General features: G+C 65.9%; 1 protein-coding gene and 2 long non-coding RNA genes across 4 annotated transcripts; 2 read left to right on the top strand and 1 right to left on the bottom strand.

Annotated features, from left to right (window-relative positions):
• Positions 1-5,111: 5,111 nt before the first annotated feature.
• Positions 5,112-15,395, top strand: TLCD3B (TLC domain containing 3B). Its single transcript, XM_032098068.1, has 5 exons — positions 5,112-5,335; positions 7,616-7,699; positions 10,314-10,530; positions 12,894-12,989; positions 15,113-15,395. The coding sequence occupies exons 1-5, from the start codon at positions 5,130-5,132 to the stop codon at positions 15,386-15,388; spliced, it is 879 nt and encodes a 292-aa protein (XP_031953959.1). The 5' UTR covers positions 5,112-5,129; the 3' UTR covers positions 15,389-15,395.
• LOC116439016 lies at positions 14,571-18,730 on the bottom strand. Its single transcript, XR_004238011.1, has 3 exons — positions 18,719-18,730; positions 14,785-14,806; positions 14,571-14,639 (listed from the first exon to the last, which is right to left on the bottom strand). It is a non-coding gene; the product is annotated as an uncharacterized LOC116439016 (long non-coding RNA).
• Positions 15,462-16,598, top strand: LOC116439014. Of its 2 annotated transcripts, none has more exons than XR_004238009.1 (3): positions 15,462-15,777; positions 15,927-16,151; positions 16,374-16,598. It is a non-coding gene; the product is annotated as an uncharacterized LOC116439014 (long non-coding RNA). The 2 variants fall into 2 exon arrangements; XR_004238008.1 differs by lacking the exon at positions 16,374-16,598 and adding an exon at positions 16,349-16,359 and having other exon boundaries at positions 15,927-16,210.
• Positions 18,731-19,061: the final 331 nt, after the last annotated feature.

The following is a 19,061-nucleotide window of genomic DNA, read 5'->3' on the forward strand; positions in this document are numbered from 1 at the left end:
ATCTGCATTTTTCACCCCAAAATCTACTTTTCTACCTCAAAACCTGCACTTTTTACCTCAGACCCCAAACTTTTTACCTCACCATTTTCCCCTACCTCCCAAAACCACCCTCCAGACCCCCAATTTTGCCTTCACCCCCCAAATTCTGCCCTTTCCACCCCAAATCCAGCCGCTTCTCCCTCACAACTCCCCGCCCGGCCCCAAAATCGCCCTTTTTCACCTCAAATTCCGCCTCCCCCCCCCACCCCACCTGGGCCCGGCAGCGGCGCTCGGTGGACAGCGCGAGGCTTGTGGCGGTGACGTCACCGCGTGCCCGCCCCCAAGTGGGCGGTGCCTTAAAAGGGCAACGCCGCGACCTGAGTCACGGTGGGGCCCACCCGGGGTCTGGGGGTCCCCGGGGGGATTTTGGGGTTCCCGGGGGGATTTTGGGGTTCCCGGGGGGATTTTTGGGGGGGTCCAAGAGGAATTTGGGGTTTCTCTGGGGTGGCCCTGAGGTTTCTGGTGTTCAGGGGGTGTCCGCGGGTTTGGGGAGGGTCATTTTTGGGGTACAAGGGGGAGACTTTTGGGGGTTCGGGCGGCGTTTTGGGGTTCAGAGGGGGTCGTTTTTGGGGGTTCCAGGCGGAGTTTTGGGGTTCAGGATCAAGTTTGGGGTCCAGGGAAATTCTGGGGGTTCGGAGGGGTCAATTTTGGGGCTCAGACGAGTCAAATTCGGGGCTCACGAGGGTCAGTTTGGGGTTTCGGGGGGGCAAAATTGGGGGTTCGGCGGCAGTTTTGGGGTTCAGGGTCAGTTCTGGGGTTCCGGGGGGGTCATTTTTGGGGTTTTGGGGGGTCAGGAAGGGAATTTTGGGGTTCAGGGTCCGTTTTGTGGTGCCCGGGATCAAATTTGGGCACTGTGGGCAGGTTTGGGGTGCAGGGGGATTTTTGGGGGTGTCCCAGCCCCATCTCGGGGGGGGAGGGATTTGGGGTTTGGGGGAGATTTTGGGGGTCCGGGGGGATTTGGGGACAATCCCGGGGGGATTTTGGGGTCTCAGGGGAATTTGGGGTCTGGGGGGGATTTGGGGAAAATCCCGGGGGGATTTTGGGGTCTGGGGGGGAATTTGGGGACAATCCCGGGGGGATTTTGGGGTCCGGGGGGGATTTGGGGACCATCCCGGGGGTATTTTGGGGTTCAGGGGGGATTTGGGGACAATCCCGGGGGGATTTGGAGTCTCAGGGGAATTTGGGACCAATCCCGGGGGGAATTTGGGGGTCCGGGGGGATTTGGGGCCAATCCCGGGGGGATTTTGGGGTCCGGGGGGATTTGGGGACCATCCCGGGGGGATTTTGGGGTTCGGGGGGGGATTTGGGGACAATCCCGGGGGGATTTTGGGGTTTGAGGGGGATTTTTGGGGTCCGGAGGGGAATTTAGGGACAATCCCCCCCCAGGGCGATTTGGGGGGTTCCGGGCTCATTTTTGGGGTCCGGCGGGGGGGTCGGGGCTCGGTTTTGGGCTCAGAGCGGGGGATTTGGGGACAATCCCGGGGGGATTTTGGGGTCCGGGGGGGGATTTGGGGACAATCCCGGGGGGATTTTGGGGTCTGGGGGGATTTGGGGACAATCCCGGGGGGATTTTGGGGTCTGGGGGGGAATTTGGGGACAATCCCGGGGGGATTTTTGGGGTTTGAGGGGGATTTGGGGCCAATCCCGGGGGGATTTTGGGGTCTCAGGGGGATTTTTGGGGTCCGGGGGGATTTGGGGACCATCCCGGGGGGATTTTGGGGTTTGAGGGGGATTTTTGGGGTCCGGAGGGGAATTTAGGGACAATCCCCCCCCAGGGCGATTTGGGGGGTTCCGGGCTCATTTTTGGGGTCCGGCGGGGGGGTCGGGGCTCGGTTTTGGGCTCAGAGCGGGGGATTTGGGGACAATCCCGGGGGGATTTTGGGGTCCGGGGGGAATTTGGGGACAATCCCGGGGGGATTTTGGGGTTTGAGGGGGATTTGGGGACAATCCCGGGGGGATTTTGGGGTCCGGGGGGATGTGGGGACAATCCCGGGGGGATTTTGGGGTCTGGGGGGATTTGGGGACAATCCCGGGGGGATTTTTGGGGTTTGAGGGGGATTTGGGGACAATCCCGGGGGGATTTTGGGGTCTCAGGGGGATTTGGGGCCAATCCCGGGGGGATTTTGGGGTTTGAGGGGGATTTTTGGGGTCCGGGGGGATTTGGGGACAATCCCGGGGGGATTTTGGGGTTTGAGGGGGATTTTTGGGGTCCGGAGGGGAATTTAGGGACAATCCCCCCCCAGGGCGATTTGGGGGGTTCCGGGCTCATTTTTGGGGTCCGGCGGGGGGGTCGGGGCTCGGTTTTCGGCTCAGAGCGGGGGATTTGGGGACAATCCCGGGGGGATTTTGGGGTCCGGGGGGAATTTGGGGACAATCCCGGGGGGATTTTGGGGTCCGGGGGGGGGAATTTGGGGACAATCCCGGGGGGATTTTGGGGGTCCGGGGGGGGATTTGGGGACAATCCCGGGGGGATTTTGGGGTCCGGGGGGGGATTTGGGGACAATCCCGGGGGGATTTTGGGGTCCGGGGGGGGGGAATTTGGGGACAATCCCGGGGGGATTTTGGGGGTCCGGGGGGATTTGGGGACAATCCCGGGGGGATTTTGGGGTCCGGGGGGGGATTTGGGGACAATCCCGGGGGGATTTGGGGTCTCAGGGGAATTTGGGGTCCGGGGGGATGTGGGGACAATCCCGGGGGGATTTTGGGGTCCGGGGGGGGATTTGGGGACAATCCCGGGGGGATTTGGGGTCTCAGGGGAATTTGGGGTCCGGGGGGATGTGGGGACAATCCCGGGGGGATTTTGGGGTCTGAGGAGGGATTTTGGGGTCCGGGGGGGGATTTGGGGTCCATCCCCCCCTCCCCCTCCCCCAGGCGGATTTTGGGGGGGTTTTTTGGGGGGGTCACTCACCGTGGGGTGTCCGGGGGCGGCGAGGGGGGCCCCGGGGGCTCCCCCTTATATCGGGGTGGGGGGGCCCCCCCTTCCCGTGACCTTCTCGGGTCCCCTTTGCCCTTTCGGGAGCCCAAAATAGCCCCGCCCTTCCCCCACCCCTGCTCCGGGACGGTGGGGGAGGGGTGCGGGCCCCGCCCCTCCCCCTCCAACCCCCCCGAGGCCTTTTTGGGGAACCCCCCCCCTTAATTTAACCCCAATTTTTGGGGCTTTTCTCCTTTTTTGGGGACCCTTTTTGTGGCCCCTCCCCCACTTTTTTAGGACCCCCTCAAATTGTGGGGGCCCCTCCCCCTCTTTTTTTGGTCCCAACCCCCGTTTTTGGGGACCCCCCCCCCCCCCAGGTCCCCAATTTTGGGGACCCCCCCTTTTACCCCTCCCCCCATTTTGGGGTGGAATCCCCCGCCCTCTTTTTGCCCCCCCTCCCCATTTTGGGACCCTCCCCCCCCCAATTTTGGGGACCCCTTTTTACCCCTCCCCCCCATTTTGGGACCCTCCCCCCCCAATTTTGGGGACCCCTTTTTACCCCTCCCCCAATTTTGGGGACCCTTTTTTGCCCCTCCCCCCCATTTTTAGGGGCCCCCCCACTCCCTTTTGGCCCCTCCCCCCTCATTTTGGGACCCCCCCCCCCCCCCAAATTTTGGGGGTTCCCCTTTTACCCCTCCCCCTCTTTCGGGAGGGGTCTCAATGAGGGGGCGTGGCCTCTGCGGCGCGAGGGGCGGGGCCGCCTGCCATTCACCGAGCGTCACCATTAAACCTCTCATTAATATTCATGAGCGCCGCATCGCCTGTTTAATCGTATTATGCTAATTACATCGCGCGTAGCCCCGCCCAGCTCATAAATATGCAAGAGCTAAAAGAAAAAAATGGCGCCGTCGCCATGGCAACCCCTCCCCGCGCGCTCCCATTGGCCGCCCGCCCCTCAAACCCCGCCCCTCTCCCCGTAGCCAATCAGCGCCGCTCCCTTTCCCGCCTCAGCCAATCAGAGCTGCTCGCGCGGCCCCCCCCCCCCGCCCGGCAACGCCCTCTGATTGGCTGCTGCCCCTGGCCAATCAGCGCGCGCGGCGTTCCCGCCGTTGCTGTGGAGACGCCGCGGCCGCCTGAGGGGAGGGGGAGCGGCGCGCATGCAAATTTATGTAAATGAGCCGCGGGAGGACCCCGCTGAATATTCATGAGGCGTTGAAGGAGGCTGCAGACCCGCCCGGGTGTCGGTGAGGGGGAGATTTATGCAAATTAAACGGGGAGGGGGGGGGAAACGGGGGAGAGACAGGGGTGGGCCTGTGAGGGAGAGGGGCTTCGGGGTTGGCTCCGCCCCCTGGCCACGCCCCCTTTGCAGCCCACAGACCACGCCCACTGCCACGGAGCCCCGCCCCTCCACGGGCCACGCCCGCCGCTCAGGCCCCGCCCCTTCAGCCCCTCAGCAGAAGCCACGCCCCTCACACCGAGGCCACGCCCCTCACACCGAGGCCACGCCCATTTCCGCCGGCCCCGCCCCCTCCAGCCGGGCCCCTTGGCCCCATCCCCGTTGACCCCTCCCCTTAAGCCACGCCCCTTCCCCAAAGCCACGCCCCCTTCCCCCCCAAGTCACGCCCCTTTCTCCAAAAGCCACGGCCCCTCACCCATTCCCATTATCCCGGTGTCCCCTCCCTTGTCCCTCCCGCCCCTCCCCCTCGTCCCCTCCCCCTTTAGCCCCGCCCATTACCAAAGCCCCGCCCCCGGCCCCGCCCATCCCCGCTGTCCCCTCCTGTCCCTCTCAGTGTCCCCCTCCTCCCCCTCCCCCACCGACCCCTCCCCCAAGCCCCGACCCCTCCCACGTAGCCCCGCCCCCTCAAGCCCCGCCCCCTCCATCCCTGCCATTATCCCGCTGTCCCCTCCTGTCCCTCCGCTGTCCCCTCGTCCCCATCCCCCACTGACCCCTCCCCCCACTGACCCCTCCCCCACTGACCCCTCCCCCTCCGGCCCCGCCCCCTCCGGCCATGCCCGTTCTCGCCGCTGTCCCCGCGCTGTCCCCGCGCTGTCCCCGCGCTGTCCCCTCGCTGTCCCCCCGGCCCGGCCGCTGTCCCCCCGCCGCCCATCCCCCTCCCGGCCGCCGAGCCCCCTCCCCCTGACGCCCCTCCCCCCCCGGCAGGCCCCGCCCCGCCCGGCCATGCCCGGGGGCGCGTTGTCGCCGCCGTTGTCGCCGCCGCTGTCGCCGCCGCTGTCGCCGCCGGTGTCGCCGCCGCTGTGGCTACCGGTGTCGCTGCTGTGGCTACCGGGGCTCCTGTTCTTCCCGGGGCTCTTCCTGCTCACCCGCCACGCGCTGGGCGCCATCGCCGGCTGTCCCCGAGCCAGGGCCACCGTGCTGGCAGCCAGGTGACAACCGGGACAGGGCGGGGGGACAGCGGGGGGGGACAGGGAGGGGGACAGCGGGGATGGGGACAGCGGAGGGACAGGGATGGGGATGGGAGGGACAGGGATGGGACAGGGATGGGGCAGTGATGGGGCAGGGATGGGGAACAGGGATGGGACAGGGATGGGGGACAGGGAGGGGGACAGCGGGGATGGGGACAACGGAGGGACAGGGATGGGGACGGAGATGGGGGACAGGGATGGGGCAGGGATGGGGGGCAGGGAGGGGACGGGGATGGGACAAGAAAGGGACAGGGAAGGGACAAGGAGGGGACAAGGAGGGGGATGGGAGGGACAGGGAGAGGACAAGGAGGGGACAGAGATGGGACGGGGATGGGACAAGAAAGGGACAGGGAAGGGACAAGGAGGGGACAAGGAGGGGGATGGGAGGGACAGGGAGAGGACAAGGAGGGGACAGAGATGGGACAGGGATGGGACAGGGATGGGACAAGGAGGGGACAAGGAGGGGGATGGGAGGGACAGGGATGGGACTTGAAGGGGACAAGGAGGGGACAGGGAAGGGACAGGGATGGGAGCAGGGATGGGGGACAGGGATGGGGACAGGGAGAGCAATGGAGGGGACAAGGAGGTGACAGAGATGGGGACAGGGAGGGGACGAGAAGAGGACAAGGAAGGGACAGGGATGGGGGACAGGGATGGGGACAGCGATGGTGACAAGGAAGGGACAGGGATGGGGGACAGGGATGGAGGGGACGAGGAAGGGACAGGGATGGGGGACAGGGATGGGGACCCCCACCAGGGCCACCGTGCTGGCGGCCAGGTGGGCTTGGGGACAGCCAGGAGACAGCCAGGGGACAGCCAGGGGACAGGGATGGGGACAGGGATGGGGACAGGGATGGAGATAAGGAGGGAGATAAAGAGGGAGATAAAGAGGGGGAGGGGACAAGGAGAGGACAGGGAGGGGGATGGGAGGGACAGGGATGGGACCTGGAGGGGACAAGGAGGGGACAGGGATGGGGACGGGGATGGGACCTGGAGGGGACAAGGAGGGGACAGGGATGGGGACAGGGAGGGGACAAGGAGGGGACAGGGAGGGGGATGGGAGGGACAGGGAGAGGACAAGGAGGGGACAAGACAAGGCCAAGGCCGGAGGTGGCCCTGGGAGGGGACAGGGCTGGGGACACCAACAGGGATGGGTGGCACCGGGCCAGGGACGGGGATGGAGGGGACACAGGGAGGGGACAGGGCCACCTCCAGGGCTGTGGCAGTGCCAGTGACAAGGCCAGGCCGGCCGGGGGGGTTGGGGACAATCCGGGCCGGGGGATCAGGGCCAGGACGGCGACAATCCGGGGGGGGCAGGGCGGGATTAGCCGCAGCTCACGGCCGGTGACGCGGGGACAGCGCGGGGACAGCGCGGGGACAGCGCGGGGACAGCGTGGGGACACGGGGACACGGCTTAGGGACGTCAGCGCGGGGCCTCGGCCCATCCCCCACCCCCCGTGTGTCACCCGTGTCACTCGTGTCACCCGTGTCACCCCGTGTCACCCGTGTCACTCGTGTCACCCGTGTCACTCGTGGTCCCCCCGTGTCCCTCTGTGTCCCCTCGTGTCACCCGTGTCACTCGTGTCACCCTGTGTCACTCATGTCACCCCTGTCCCCCCGTGTCCCTCTGTGTCCCCCTGTGTCCCCCCGTGTCACCTCTGTCCCACCGTGTCCCCCCGTGTCACCTGTGTCCCCCCGTGTCCCCCCGGTGTCCCCCCGTGTCACTCCGTGTCCCCCCGTGTACCCCCGTGTCACTCCGTGTCCCTCTGTGTCCCTCTGTGTACCCCCGTGTCACTCGTGTCACCCCGTGTCACCCCGTGTCACCCGTGTCCCTCTGTGTCACCCCGCGTCCCTCTGTGTCCCCTCCCGTGTCACCCCGTGTCACCCCCGGTGTCCCCCCGTGTCCCTCTGTGTCACTCGGTGTCCCTCTGTGTCCCCTCCCGTGTCACCCCTGTCCCCCCGTGTCCCTCTGTGTCACCCGTGTCCCTCTGTGTCCCCTCCCGTGTCACCCCTGTCCCCCCGTGTCCCTCTGTGTCCCCCCGGTGTCCCCCTGTGTCACCTGTGTCCCTCTGTGTCCCCTCCCGTGTCACCCCTGTCCCCCCGTGTCCCCCCGTGTCCCCCCGTGTCACCCGTGTCACCCCGTGTCACCCCCTGTCCCCCCCGGTGTCCCCTGACCTGCCCCCCCCGTCCCCCCGTGTCCCCCGGTGTCCCCCCCGTCCCCTGACGGCCCCGCTGTCCCAGGCTGGTGTCATCGGTGCAGGCAGTGATGGCGTCCACGGCCGGGTACATCATCTCCAGCTCGTGCCAGCACGTCATCGATGACCAGTGAGTGACACCTTGGGGACAGCCTGGGGACAGCCTGGGGACAGCCTGGGGACAGCCCAGACCCACAGGGGACACCCTGGGGACAGCCTGGGGACAGCCTGGGGACAGCCTGGGGACAGCCTGGGGACAGCCCAGACCCACAGGGACAGCCTGGGGACACCCTGGGGACAGCCTGGGGACAGCCTGGGGACAGCCCGGGGACACCTCGGGGACACCCTGGGGACAGCCCAGACCCACAGGGACAGCCTGGGGACACCCTGGGGACATCCTGGGGACACCCTGGGGACACCCTGGGGACACCCTGGGGACATCACTGGGGACACCCTGGGGACAGCCTGGGGACAGCCTGGGGACAGCCCAGACCCACAGGGACAGCCTGGGGACACCCTGGGGACAGCCCGGGGACAGCCCAGACCCACAGGGACACCCTGGGGACACCCTGGGGACACCCCGGGGACACCCTGGGGACAGCCTGGGGACAGCCTGGGGACAGCCCAGACCCACAGGGACAGCCTGGGGACACCCTGGGGACAGCCCCGGGGACAGCCTGGGGACAGCCTGGGGACAGCCCGGGGACAGCCCAGACCCACAGGGACACCCTGGGGACACCCTGGGGACAGCCTGGGGACACCCTGGGGACAGCCCCGGGGACAGCCTGGGGACAGCCTGGGGACAGCCTGGGACACCCTGGGGACACCCTGGGGACAGCCTGGGGACAGCCTGGGGACAGCCTGGGGACAGCCCAGACCCACAGGGACACCCTGGGGACAGCCCCGGGGACAGCCTGGGGACAGCCTGGGGACAGCCTGGGGACAGCCCAGACCCACAGGGACACCCTGGGGACACCCTGGGGACAGCCCGGGGACACCCTGGGGACAGCCTGGGGACACCCTGGGGACAGCCCAGACCCACAGGGACAGCCTGGGGACACCCTGGGGACAGCCCGGGGACACCCTGGGGACAGCCTGGGGACAGCCCAGACCCACAGGGACAGCCTGGGGACACCCTGGGGACAGCCCGGGGACACCCTGGGGACAGCCTGGGGACAGCCCAGACCCCCAGGGACACCCTGGGGACAGCCTGGGGACACCCTGGGGACAGCCCAACCCCCCAGGGACACCCAGGGGACACCCCAAACCCACAGGGACACCCTGGGGACACCTGGGACCCCCAGGGACACCCTGAGGACACCCCCCAAACCTGCGGTGTCCCCAGATTTGGGGGGGGTTCCAGGTCCCCTCCACACCTGGGGACACCTGGGACCCCCAAATTGGGGTCACTCGGGGTCACCTGGGGCCACCTGGGACCCCCAAATTGGGGTCACTCGCGGTCACCTGGGGCCACCTGGGGCGTCCCCAAGGTCCTCGGGGTCACCTCAGTCCCTGAATCAGCTCCGTCCCCTGCACACCTGGGACCCCCAAATTGGGGTCCCCAAGGCCACCTGGTCACCTGGGTGTCCCCAAGGGGTGTCCTCAAGGTCACCTGCACACTTGGGACCCCCAAATTGGTGTCCCCAAGGTCTCTGGCACACCTGGGGAGCAGCTGGGCACCCCTGGGGCACACCTGGGACACCTGGGACTCCTCAAATTGGGGTTCTCAAGGTCTCTGGGTCAGCTGGGCACACCTGGGCACACCTGGAGCACGCCTGGGCACACCTGGGCACACCTGGGGCACCTGGGGCACGCCTGGGCACACCTGGGCACACCTGGAGCACACCTGGGCACACCTGGGCACACCTGGGGCACCTGGGACCCCCCAAACTGGGGTCCTCGGGGCCTCTGGGTCACCTGGGCACCCACCGGGGACACCTGGGACCCCCAAACTGGGGTCACTGGGGCTCACCTGCACACCTGGGTGTCCCCAAGGGTGTCCCCAGGGTCACTGAGGTCACCTTGGTCCCTGAATTTGGGGTCACCTGCACACCTGGGGCACACCTGGGGCACACCTGGGGCTCACCTGGGGCACACCTGGGCACACCTGTCCCACCTGGGCTCACCCAGTGCCCCCGTGTCCCCTCAGGCACTGGCTGGCCGTTCATGGGGCACACCTGGGCACTCCTGGGGCACACCTGGGACACACCTGGAAACACCTGTCCCACCTGTCCCTCCAACCACTGATGTGCCCATGTCTCTACAGGCACTGGCTGGCTGTTCATGGGGCTCACCTGGGCTCACCTGGGCACACCTGGGCACACCTGGTGCACACCTGGTGCACACCTGGGACACACCTGGGGCACACCTGGGCACACCTGGGGCACACCTGGGCACACCTGGGCTCAGCCGGTGCCCCGTGTGCCCGCAGGCACTGGCTGGCCGTTCATGGGGCACACCTGGGGCACACGTGGGCACACCTGGGGCACACCTGGGGCACACCTGGGACGCACCTGGGCACACCTGGTGCACACCTGGGGCACACCTGGGACACACCTGTGGCACACCTGGGCACACCTGGGCTCACCCGGTGCCCCGTGTGCCCGCAGGCACTGGCTGGCTGTTCATGGGGCACACCTGGGGCACACGTGGGGCACACCTGGGACACACCTGGGGCACACCTGGGCACACCTGTGGCACACCTGGGCACACCTGGGCTCAGCCGGTGCCCCGTGTGCCCGCAGGCACTGGCTGGCCGCCGCGTACCCGCCCTTCGCCGTGCCCTACTTCGTGTACGACGTGTACGCCATGTACCTGTGCCACCGGCAGCGCGCCCAGGTGAAGGGGCACGGGGACGCGCCCCCGGCCCCGCGCGCCGCCGCCGCCGCCTTCCTGCGCCACGAGCTGCTCATGGTGCTGCACCACGCCGCCATGGTGCTCGTCTGCTTCCCCGTGGCCACCGTGAGCGACCGCGGGGCACCTGTGGGCACCTGCGGGCACCTGGGGGCACCTGGGGGGCACCTGGGGGCACCTGGGGGCACCTGGGGGGCACCTGAAACACCTGGGGGCACCTGGGGGCACCTGGGACACACCTGGGGGACACCTGGGACACACCTGGGGGCACCTGAGACACCTGGGGGCACCTGGGACACACCTGGGGGCACCTGGGGGACACCTGGGCACACCTGGGGGGCACCTGGGGGACACCTGGGACACACCTGGGGGCACCTGGGGGACACCTGCGGGGGGTGGGACACACCTGGGGGGCACTTGGAGGCACCTGGGGGACACCTGGGGGACACCTGGGGGGCACCTGGGGGTACCTGAAACACCTGGGGACACCTGGGGGGCACCTGGGGGTACCTGGGGGCACCTGGGGAGCACCTGAGGGGTGGGACACACCTGGGGGGCACCTGCGGGGCACCTGGGGGCACCTGCGGGGGGTGGGACACACCTGGGGGGCACCTGCGGGGCACAGCTGGGGGGCACCTGGGGCATGGGATACACCTGGGGGTACCTGGGGGGGGGGGTGGGACACACCTGGGACACCTGAGGGGCACCTGCGGGCACACCTGGGGGGCACCTGGGGGTACCTGGGGGGCAGCTGGGGGATGGGACACACCTGGGGACACCTGGGAGGGCGGGGCACACCTGGGCACACCTGGGGGGCACAGCTGGGGACGGTTTGGGACACCTGGGATAGAGCCGGGATGGAGCTCAGGGCACCTGGGGGCACCTGGGGGTGGGGCACACCCGGGCACACCTGGGCACACCTGGGGGGTTTGGGCGTGGTTTTGGAGGCCCATGGTGGCCTTGGGGGCTTGGGGCACCTTCGGGGGGGGTTGGGGCCACCCTGGGGCCACCTTGGGGCCATTGGAGAGGGGTGGGGACTCCTTGGGGGGGTTGGGGCCACCCTGGGGCTACCTGGGGACACCTCGGGGCCACCTTGGGGCCACCTGGCGGGGGTTGGGGACACCCTGGGGCCACCTTGGGGCCACCTTGGGGCCATTGGAGAGGGCTGGGGACTCCTTGGGGGGGTTGGGGCTACCTCGGGGCCACCTGGGGACACCGGAGAAAGGGTTTGGAGGCGCTTTGGGGCCACTTGGGAAGGTTTGGGGACTTCTTGGGGGGGTTGAGGCCACCTCGGGGCCACCTGGGCACACCTGGGGGGGGTTGGGGCCTCCTCAAGGCCACCTGGGGAGGGTTTGGGGCCACCTTGGGGCCACCTTGGGGACACTTGGGGGGGGTTGGGGCCACCTTGGGGCCACCTGGGGCCACCTTGGGGATGCTTGGGGGAGGTTGGGATCACCTTGGGGCCACTTAGGAGGGTTTGGGGACTCCTTGGGGGGGTTGGGGCCACCTTGGGGCCACCTGGGCACACCTGGGGGGGGTTGGGGCCACCTCAAGGCCACCTGGGGAGGGTTTGGGGCCACCTTGGGGTCAGCTTGGGGACACCTGGAGGGGCTTGGGGCCACCTTGGGGCCACCTGGGGCCACCTTGGGGATGCTTGGGGGAGGTTGGGATCACCTTGGGGCCACTTAGGAGGGTTTGGGGACTCCTTGGGGGGGTTGGGGCCACCTCGGGGCCACCTGGGCACACCTGGGGGGGGTTGGGGCCACCTCAAGGCCACCTGGGGAGGGTTTGGGGCCACCTTGGGGCCACCTGGGGCCACCTTGGGGATGCTTGGGGGAGGTTGGGATCACCTTGGGGCCACTTAGGAGGGTTTGGGGACTCCTTGGGGGGGTTGGGGCCACCTTGGGGCCACCTCGGGGACACCTTGGGGACGCCGGGGGGAGGTCGGGGACACCTTGGGGCCACCTGGGGCCACCTTGGGGCCACCTGGGGAGGGTTTGGGGCCACCTTGGGGTCACCTTGGGGCCCTTGGAGAGGGCTGGGGACTCCTTGGAGGGGTTGGGGCCACCCTGGGGCTACCTGGGGACACCTCGGGGCCACCTTGGGGACACCTGGGGGGGGGGTTGGGGACACCCTGGGGCCACCTTGGGGTCACCTTGGGGCCATTGGAGAGGGCTGGGGACTCCTTGGGGGGGTTGGGGCTACCTCGGGGCCACCTGGGGACACCGGAGAAAGGGTTTGGAGGCGCTTTGGGGCCACTTGGGAAGGTTTGGGGACTTCTTGGGGGGGTTGGGGCCACCTCGGGGCCACCTGGGGATCACCTTGGGGACACCTTGGGGCCACTTGGGGGGGTTTGGGGCTACCTCGGGGCCACCTGGGGCCATTGGAGAGGGGTGGGGACTCCTTGGGGGGGTTGGGGCCACCTCGGGGCCGGCTGGGGCCACCTCGGGGTGACGCCGGTGTCCCCGCAGCTGTGGCGGCAGGGCAAGGGCGACTTCTTCCTGGGCTGTCTGCTGATGGCCGAGCTCAGCACCCCCTTCGTGTGCCTGGGCAAGGTCCTCATCCTGGTGAGATGGCCCCCGGTGGCCACAAATGGCCCCAAATGGCCCCAAATCCCAAAAAATCCCAAAAAACCCCACCCAAAATGGAGCAAATCTCACAAAAATTGGCCAAAAAATGAGAAAATCCCATAAAAATCCCACAAGTTGTCCCCAAATCCCCCCAATAACTTAGAGGAGACCCCAAAATCCCCTCAAATGTCCCCAAAATTCCCCCCCCAAAATCCCAAAATCCCCAAAAATTCTAAAATCCCCCAAAAATCCCCCAAAACCAAAAAAAAATCCCGCAAAAAAGGGAAAATCCCATAAAAATCCCACAAATTGTCCCCAAATCCCCCCAATAACTTAGAGGAGACCCCAAAACTCCCCTCAAATATCCCAAAATGTCCCCAAAAATCCCCCAAAAATCTGAAAAAATCCCGCAAAAAATGGGAAAATTCCATAAAAATCCCGCAAACTGTCCCCAAATCCCCCCAAAAACTTAGAGAAGACCCCAAAATCCCCTCAAATATCCCAAAAATGTCCCCAAAATTCCCCCCCAAACAATCCCAAAATCCCCAAAAATTCCAAAATCCCCCAAAAATCCCCCGAAAAATCCCCAAAAAACCTGAAAAACTCCCGCAAAAAATGGGAAAATCCCATAAAAATCCCACAAATTGTCCCCAAATCCCCCCAATAACTTAGAGGAGACCCCAAAATCCCCTCAAATATCCCAAAATATCCCACGAAAATCCCCCCAAAAATCCCAAAATCCCCAAAAATTCCAAAATCCCCCAAAATTCCCCCCAAAAATCCCCAAAAAACCTGAAAAAATCCCACAAAAAAAGGGAAAATCCCATAAAAATCCTGCAAATTGTCCCCAAATCTGCCCAAAAACTTAGAGGAGACCCCAAAATCCCCTCAAATATCCCAAAAATCTCCCCAAAAATCCCCAAATCCCCCAAAATCCCCAAATCCCAAAAAATCCCACAAAAATCCCCAGAAAATGAAAAAAATCCCCCCAAACCACCTCCAAAAAATCCCCCCAAACCCCCAGGTGAGACCCCAAAACCCCCCCAAAAATCCCCAAATTCCCCAAAATCCCCCAAAATTCCCCCAAAACCGGGGAAGGCCCCGAAACCTCCCCCAAAATCCCAGAAAATCCCCCCAAAAAACCAAAAATCCCCCCAAAAAACCAAAATCCCCACCAAAACCCCCAAAATCCCCCCAAAAAACCAAAAATCTCCCCAAAATCCCAAAATTCTCCCCTCAAATCCCCCCAAATTCCTCCAAAAACCCCAAAATTCCCCAAAAATTCCCCCCAAAACCCCAAAATTCCCCCAAAATTCCCCCCAAAATCTCCAACCCCCGGAACCACCTCGGGGTCCCTTCCCGAGTGTCCCCATTGTCCCCCCCAAACCCCCCCGAGATGCCTCCACCCCCTTCTCCCCCCTCCTCCTCCACCCTAAAAACCCTTTTGGGGTCTCCCCGTGTCCATCCCACCCCTGGAGACCCCAGAACCACATCGGGATCCCCTTTCCCCGCTCCCTAAATGTCCCCATTGTCCCCTCCCAAACCCCCCCGAGATGCCCCCACCACCTTTTCCCCCCCTCATTCTCCTCCCACCGCACCCTTTGACATCTCCTTGGCTTCCCCGACCCCTGCAGACCCCAGAACCACCTCAAGATCCCCTTTCCCACCCCCAATCGGTTCCTCCCAAACCCCCCCGAGATGCCACCACCACCTTTTCCCCCCTTCATTCTCTTCCCACCGCACCCTTTGACATCTCCCCGTGTTCCCCACCCCCCGCAGACCCCAGAACCACATCGGGATCCCCTTTCCCACCCCTCAACCGGTTCCTCTCAAACCCCCCCGAGATGCCACCACCACGATTCCTTCACCCCGTGGCCACCCCACGGACCCTTTTAGGGTTTCCCTGTGCCCTCAACGCCCAGAGACCCCAGAACCACATCGGGATCCCCTTTCCCACCCCCAATCGGTTCCTCCCAAACCCCCCCGAGATGTGGCCACCACCTTTCCCCCCCCTCATTCTCCCCCCACCGCACCCTTTGACATCTCCCCGTGTTCCCCGACCCCCGCAGACCCCATAACCCCATCGGGGCCCCCTCTGTGTGCCCCCTCTGTGCCCGCAGTTCCGCCGCCAGCACACGGCGCTGCACAAGCTCAACGGGGTGGCGCTGCTGGTGACCTTCCTGGGCTGCCGCGTGCTGCTCTTCCCGTACCTGTACTGGGCCTACGGGCGCCAGCGGGGGCTGGCGCTGCTGCGCGTCCCGGCCGCGCTGCCCCCGTCCTACAACGCGGCCGCCGCCGCCCTGCTGGCCCCGCAGCTCTACTGGTTCGGCCTCATCTGCCGCGGGGCCTGGCGGCTCTTCCGGCCCGCGGGGGGGACCCCGCCCCGGCCGCCCTGAGGGGGGGATGGGGGTGCGGGTGGTGGTGGGGGTGGGGGGGGACGCGGAGCCCGGAGCGCTGGGGGAGGGGGTGGAGGGGGGGGGTGGGGTGTCCTGGGGGGTCCTGGGGTGGCTGTGGGGTCCCTACGGGGCACCTTGAGGGGTCTTGGAGTCCCTGTGGGGCAGCCTGGGGTGTCCATGGGGTGTCCTGGGGGGTCCCAGAGTGGCTGTGGGGTCCCTATGGGGCACCTTGAGGGGTCTTGGAGTCCCTGTGGGGCAGCCTGGGGTGTCCTGGGGGGTCCTGGGGTGTCCCAGAGTGGCTGTGGGGTCACTATGGGGCACCTTGAGGGGTCTTGGGGTCCCTGTGGGGCAGCCTGGGGTGTCCTGGGGTGTCCATGGTGTCCTGGGGTGTCCATGGGGTGTCCATGGGGGGTCCTGGAGTGGCTGTGGGGTCCCTGTGGGGCAGCCTGGGGTGTCCTGGGGTGTCCATGGTGTCCTGGGGTGTCCATGGGGTGTCCATGGGGGGTCCTGGAGTGGCTGTGGGGTCCCTGTGGGGCAGCCTGGGGGGTCCTGGAGTGGCTGTGTGGTCACTCTGGGGCGCCGTGGGGTGTCCATGGGGTGTCCATGGTGTCCTGGGGTGTCCATGGGTGTCCTGGAGTGGCTGTGTGGTCACTCTGGGGCACCGTGAGGTGTCCAGGGTGGTCCAGGAGTGGCTGTGGGGTCCCTACGGGGCACCTTGAGGGGTCTTGGAGTCCCTGTGGGGCAGCCTGGGGTGTCCTGGGGGGTCCTGGGGTGTCCTGGAGTGTCCTGGGGTGTCCATGGGGTGTTGTGGGGGGTCCTGGAGTGGCTCCAAAAAAAGCAGGAAAAGAGCCCAAAATAAGGAGGAGAGCCCAAAAATCCCCAAAGCATGTCCATGGGGTGTCCATGGGGTGTCCTGGGGAGTCCTGGGGTGGCTGTGGGGTCCCTATGGGGCACCTTGAGGGGTCTTGGAGTCCCTATGGGGCAGCCTGGGCTGTCCTGGAGTGGCTGTGGGGTCCCTATGGGGCACCGTGGGGTGGCCTTAGGGTGTCCTGGGGGATCCAGGAGTGGCTCCGAAAAAGCAGGAAAAGAACCCAAAATAAGGAGGAGAGCCCAAAAATCCCCAGAAGATGTCCATGGGGTGTCCATGGGGTGTCCATGGGGTGTCCTGGGGTGTCCTGGGGTATCCATGGGGTCCTGGGGTCTCTGTGGGGTCCCTGTGGGGTCTCTGTGGGGTCTCTGTGGGGTCTCTGTGGGGTCCCTGTGGGGTCTCTTTGGGGTCCCTTTGGGGTCTCTTTGGGGTCCCTGTGGGGTCTCTGTGGGGTCTCTGTGGGGTCTCTGTGGGGTCTCTGTGGGGTCCCTGTGGGGTCCCTGTGGGGTCTCTTTGGGGTCCCTTTGGGGTCCCTTTGGGGTCTCTTTGGGGTCCCTGTGGGGTCTCTGTGGGGTCTCTGTGGGGTCCCTGTGGGGTCCCTTTGGGGTCCCTGTGGGGTCTCTGTGGGGTCTCTTTGGGGTCCCTGTGGGGTCCCTTTGGGGTCCCTGTGGGGTCTCTTTGGGGTCTCTGTGGGGTCTCTGTGGGGTCTCTTTGGGGTCTCTGTGGGGTCTCTGTGGGGTCCCTTTGGGGTCCCTGTGGGGTCTCTGTGGGGTCTCTTTGGGGTCCCTGTGGGGTCCCTTTGGGGTCCCTGTGGGGTCTCTATGGGACTCAGTGGGGTCTCTATGGGGTCTCTATGGGGTCTCTGTGGGGTCTCTGTGGGGTCCCTTTGGGGTCCCTGTGGGGTCTCTTTGGGGTCTCTTTGGGGTCCCTGTGGGGTCTCTGTGGGGTCTCTTTGGGGTCTCTGTGGGGTCCCTGTGGGGTCTCTTTGGGGTCCCTTTGGGGTCCCTTTGGGGTCTCTTTGGGGTCCCTGTGGGGTCTCTGTGGGGTCTCTGTGGGGTCCCTGTGGGGTCCCTTTGGGGTCCCTGTGGGGTCTCTTTGGGGTCTCTTTGGGGTCTCTGTGGGGTCCCTGTGGGGTCTCTGTGGGGTCCCTTTGGGGTCCCTTTGGGGTCCTGGGGTCCCTGTGGGGTCCCTTTGGGGTCCCTGTGGGGTCCCTGTGGGGTCTCTGTGGGGTCCCTGTGGGGTCCTGGGGTCCCTGTGGGGTCCCTGTGGGGTCTCTGTGGGGTCTCTTTGGGGTCCCTGTGGGGTCTCTTTGGGGTCCCTGTGGGGTCTCTGTGGGGTCCCTTTGGGGTCCCTTTGGGGTCCTGGGGTCCCTGTGGGGTCCCTTTGGGGTCCCTGTGGGGTCCCTGTGGGGTCTCTGTGGGGTCCCTGTGGGGTCCTGGGGTCCCTGTGGGGTCCCTGTGGGGTCTCTGTGGGGTCTCTTTGGGGTCCCTGTGGGGTCTCTTTGGGGTCCCTGTGGGGTCTCTGTGGGGTCCCTTTGGGGTCCCTTTGGGGTCCCTGTGGGGTCCTGGGGTCCCTGTGGGGTCCCTGTGGGGTCTCTGTGGGGTCTCTTTGGGGTCCCTGTGGGGTCTCTTTGGGGTCCCTGTGGGGTCTCTGTGGGGTCCCTTTGGGGTCCCTTTGGGGTCCCTGTGGGGTCCTGGGGTCCCTGTGGGGTCCCTGTGGGGTCTCTGTGGGGTCTCTTTGGGGTCCCTGTGGGGTCTCTGTGGGGTCCCTTTGGGGTCCCTTTGGGGTCCCTGTGGGGTCCTGGGGTCCCTGTGGGGTCCCTGTGGGGTCTCTGTGGGGTCTCTTTGGGGTCCCTGTGGGGTCTCTTTGGGGTCCCTGTGGGGTCTCTGTGGGGTCCCTTTGGGGTCCCTTTGGGGTCCCTGTGGGGTCCTGGGGTCCCTGTGGGGTCCCTGTGGGGTCTCTGTGGGGTCTCTTTGGGGTCCCTGTGGGGTCTCTGTGGGGTCTCTGTGGGGTCTCTTTGGGGTCCCTGTGGGGTCCCTGTGGGGTCTCTGTGGGGTCCTGGGGTCCCTGTGGGGTCCCTGTGGGGTCTCTGTGGGGTCCCTGTGGGGTCCCTGTGGGGTCTCTGTGGGGTCCCTGTGGGGTCCTTTTGGGGTCCCTGTGGGGTCTCTGTGGGGTCTCTGTGGGGTCCCTTTGGGGTCCCTTTGGGGTCCCCCCTCCCCTCCCCGCCCCTCCCCCATTAAAGAGCTTCTGGGCACTTTTGGGGTCTCCAAGCCTCGTTCTTGGGGGGGGGGAGGGGAGGGGGATCCAAAGGGACCCGGGAGTGACCGATGAGTGACCGATGAGTGACCAATGAGTGACCGATGAATGACCCCTGACCCCCGCATGACCCCTGACCCGTGAGTGACCGATGAGTGACTCCTGAGTGACCGATGAGTGACCCCTGACCCGTGGGTGACCCCGACCCCCAAATGACCCTCAAGTGTCCCCTGACCCCCGAGTGACCCCCGAGTGACCCTGATCCCCAAATGACCCTCAAGTGTCCCCTGACCCCCGAGTGACCCCCAAGTGCCCCCTGCACACTGGAGAGCCCCGGGAAGGAAAATTCCCCAAAATTCCCGAAAACTCCCGAAAATTCCCGAAAATTCCAAATTAAAAGAAAAAAAATTCCAAAGGAATCCCCAAATTCCAAAGAAATCCCAAAATTCCGAGGGAAATCCCCAAATTCGGAAGGACCCGGGGTGGGCCCGGCCGGAGGGGGAGCCGTGGGGTGGGAAAGGGGGGGTTTGGGGTCAAGGGGGGAGGGGA

This window comes from Corvus moneduloides, unplaced genomic scaffold (assembly GCF_009650955.1).
Source record: "Corvus moneduloides isolate bCorMon1 unplaced genomic scaffold, bCorMon1.pri scaffold_79_arrow_ctg1, whole genome shotgun sequence".
NCBI lineage: Eukaryota > Metazoa > Chordata > Aves > Passeriformes > Corvidae > Corvus > Corvus moneduloides.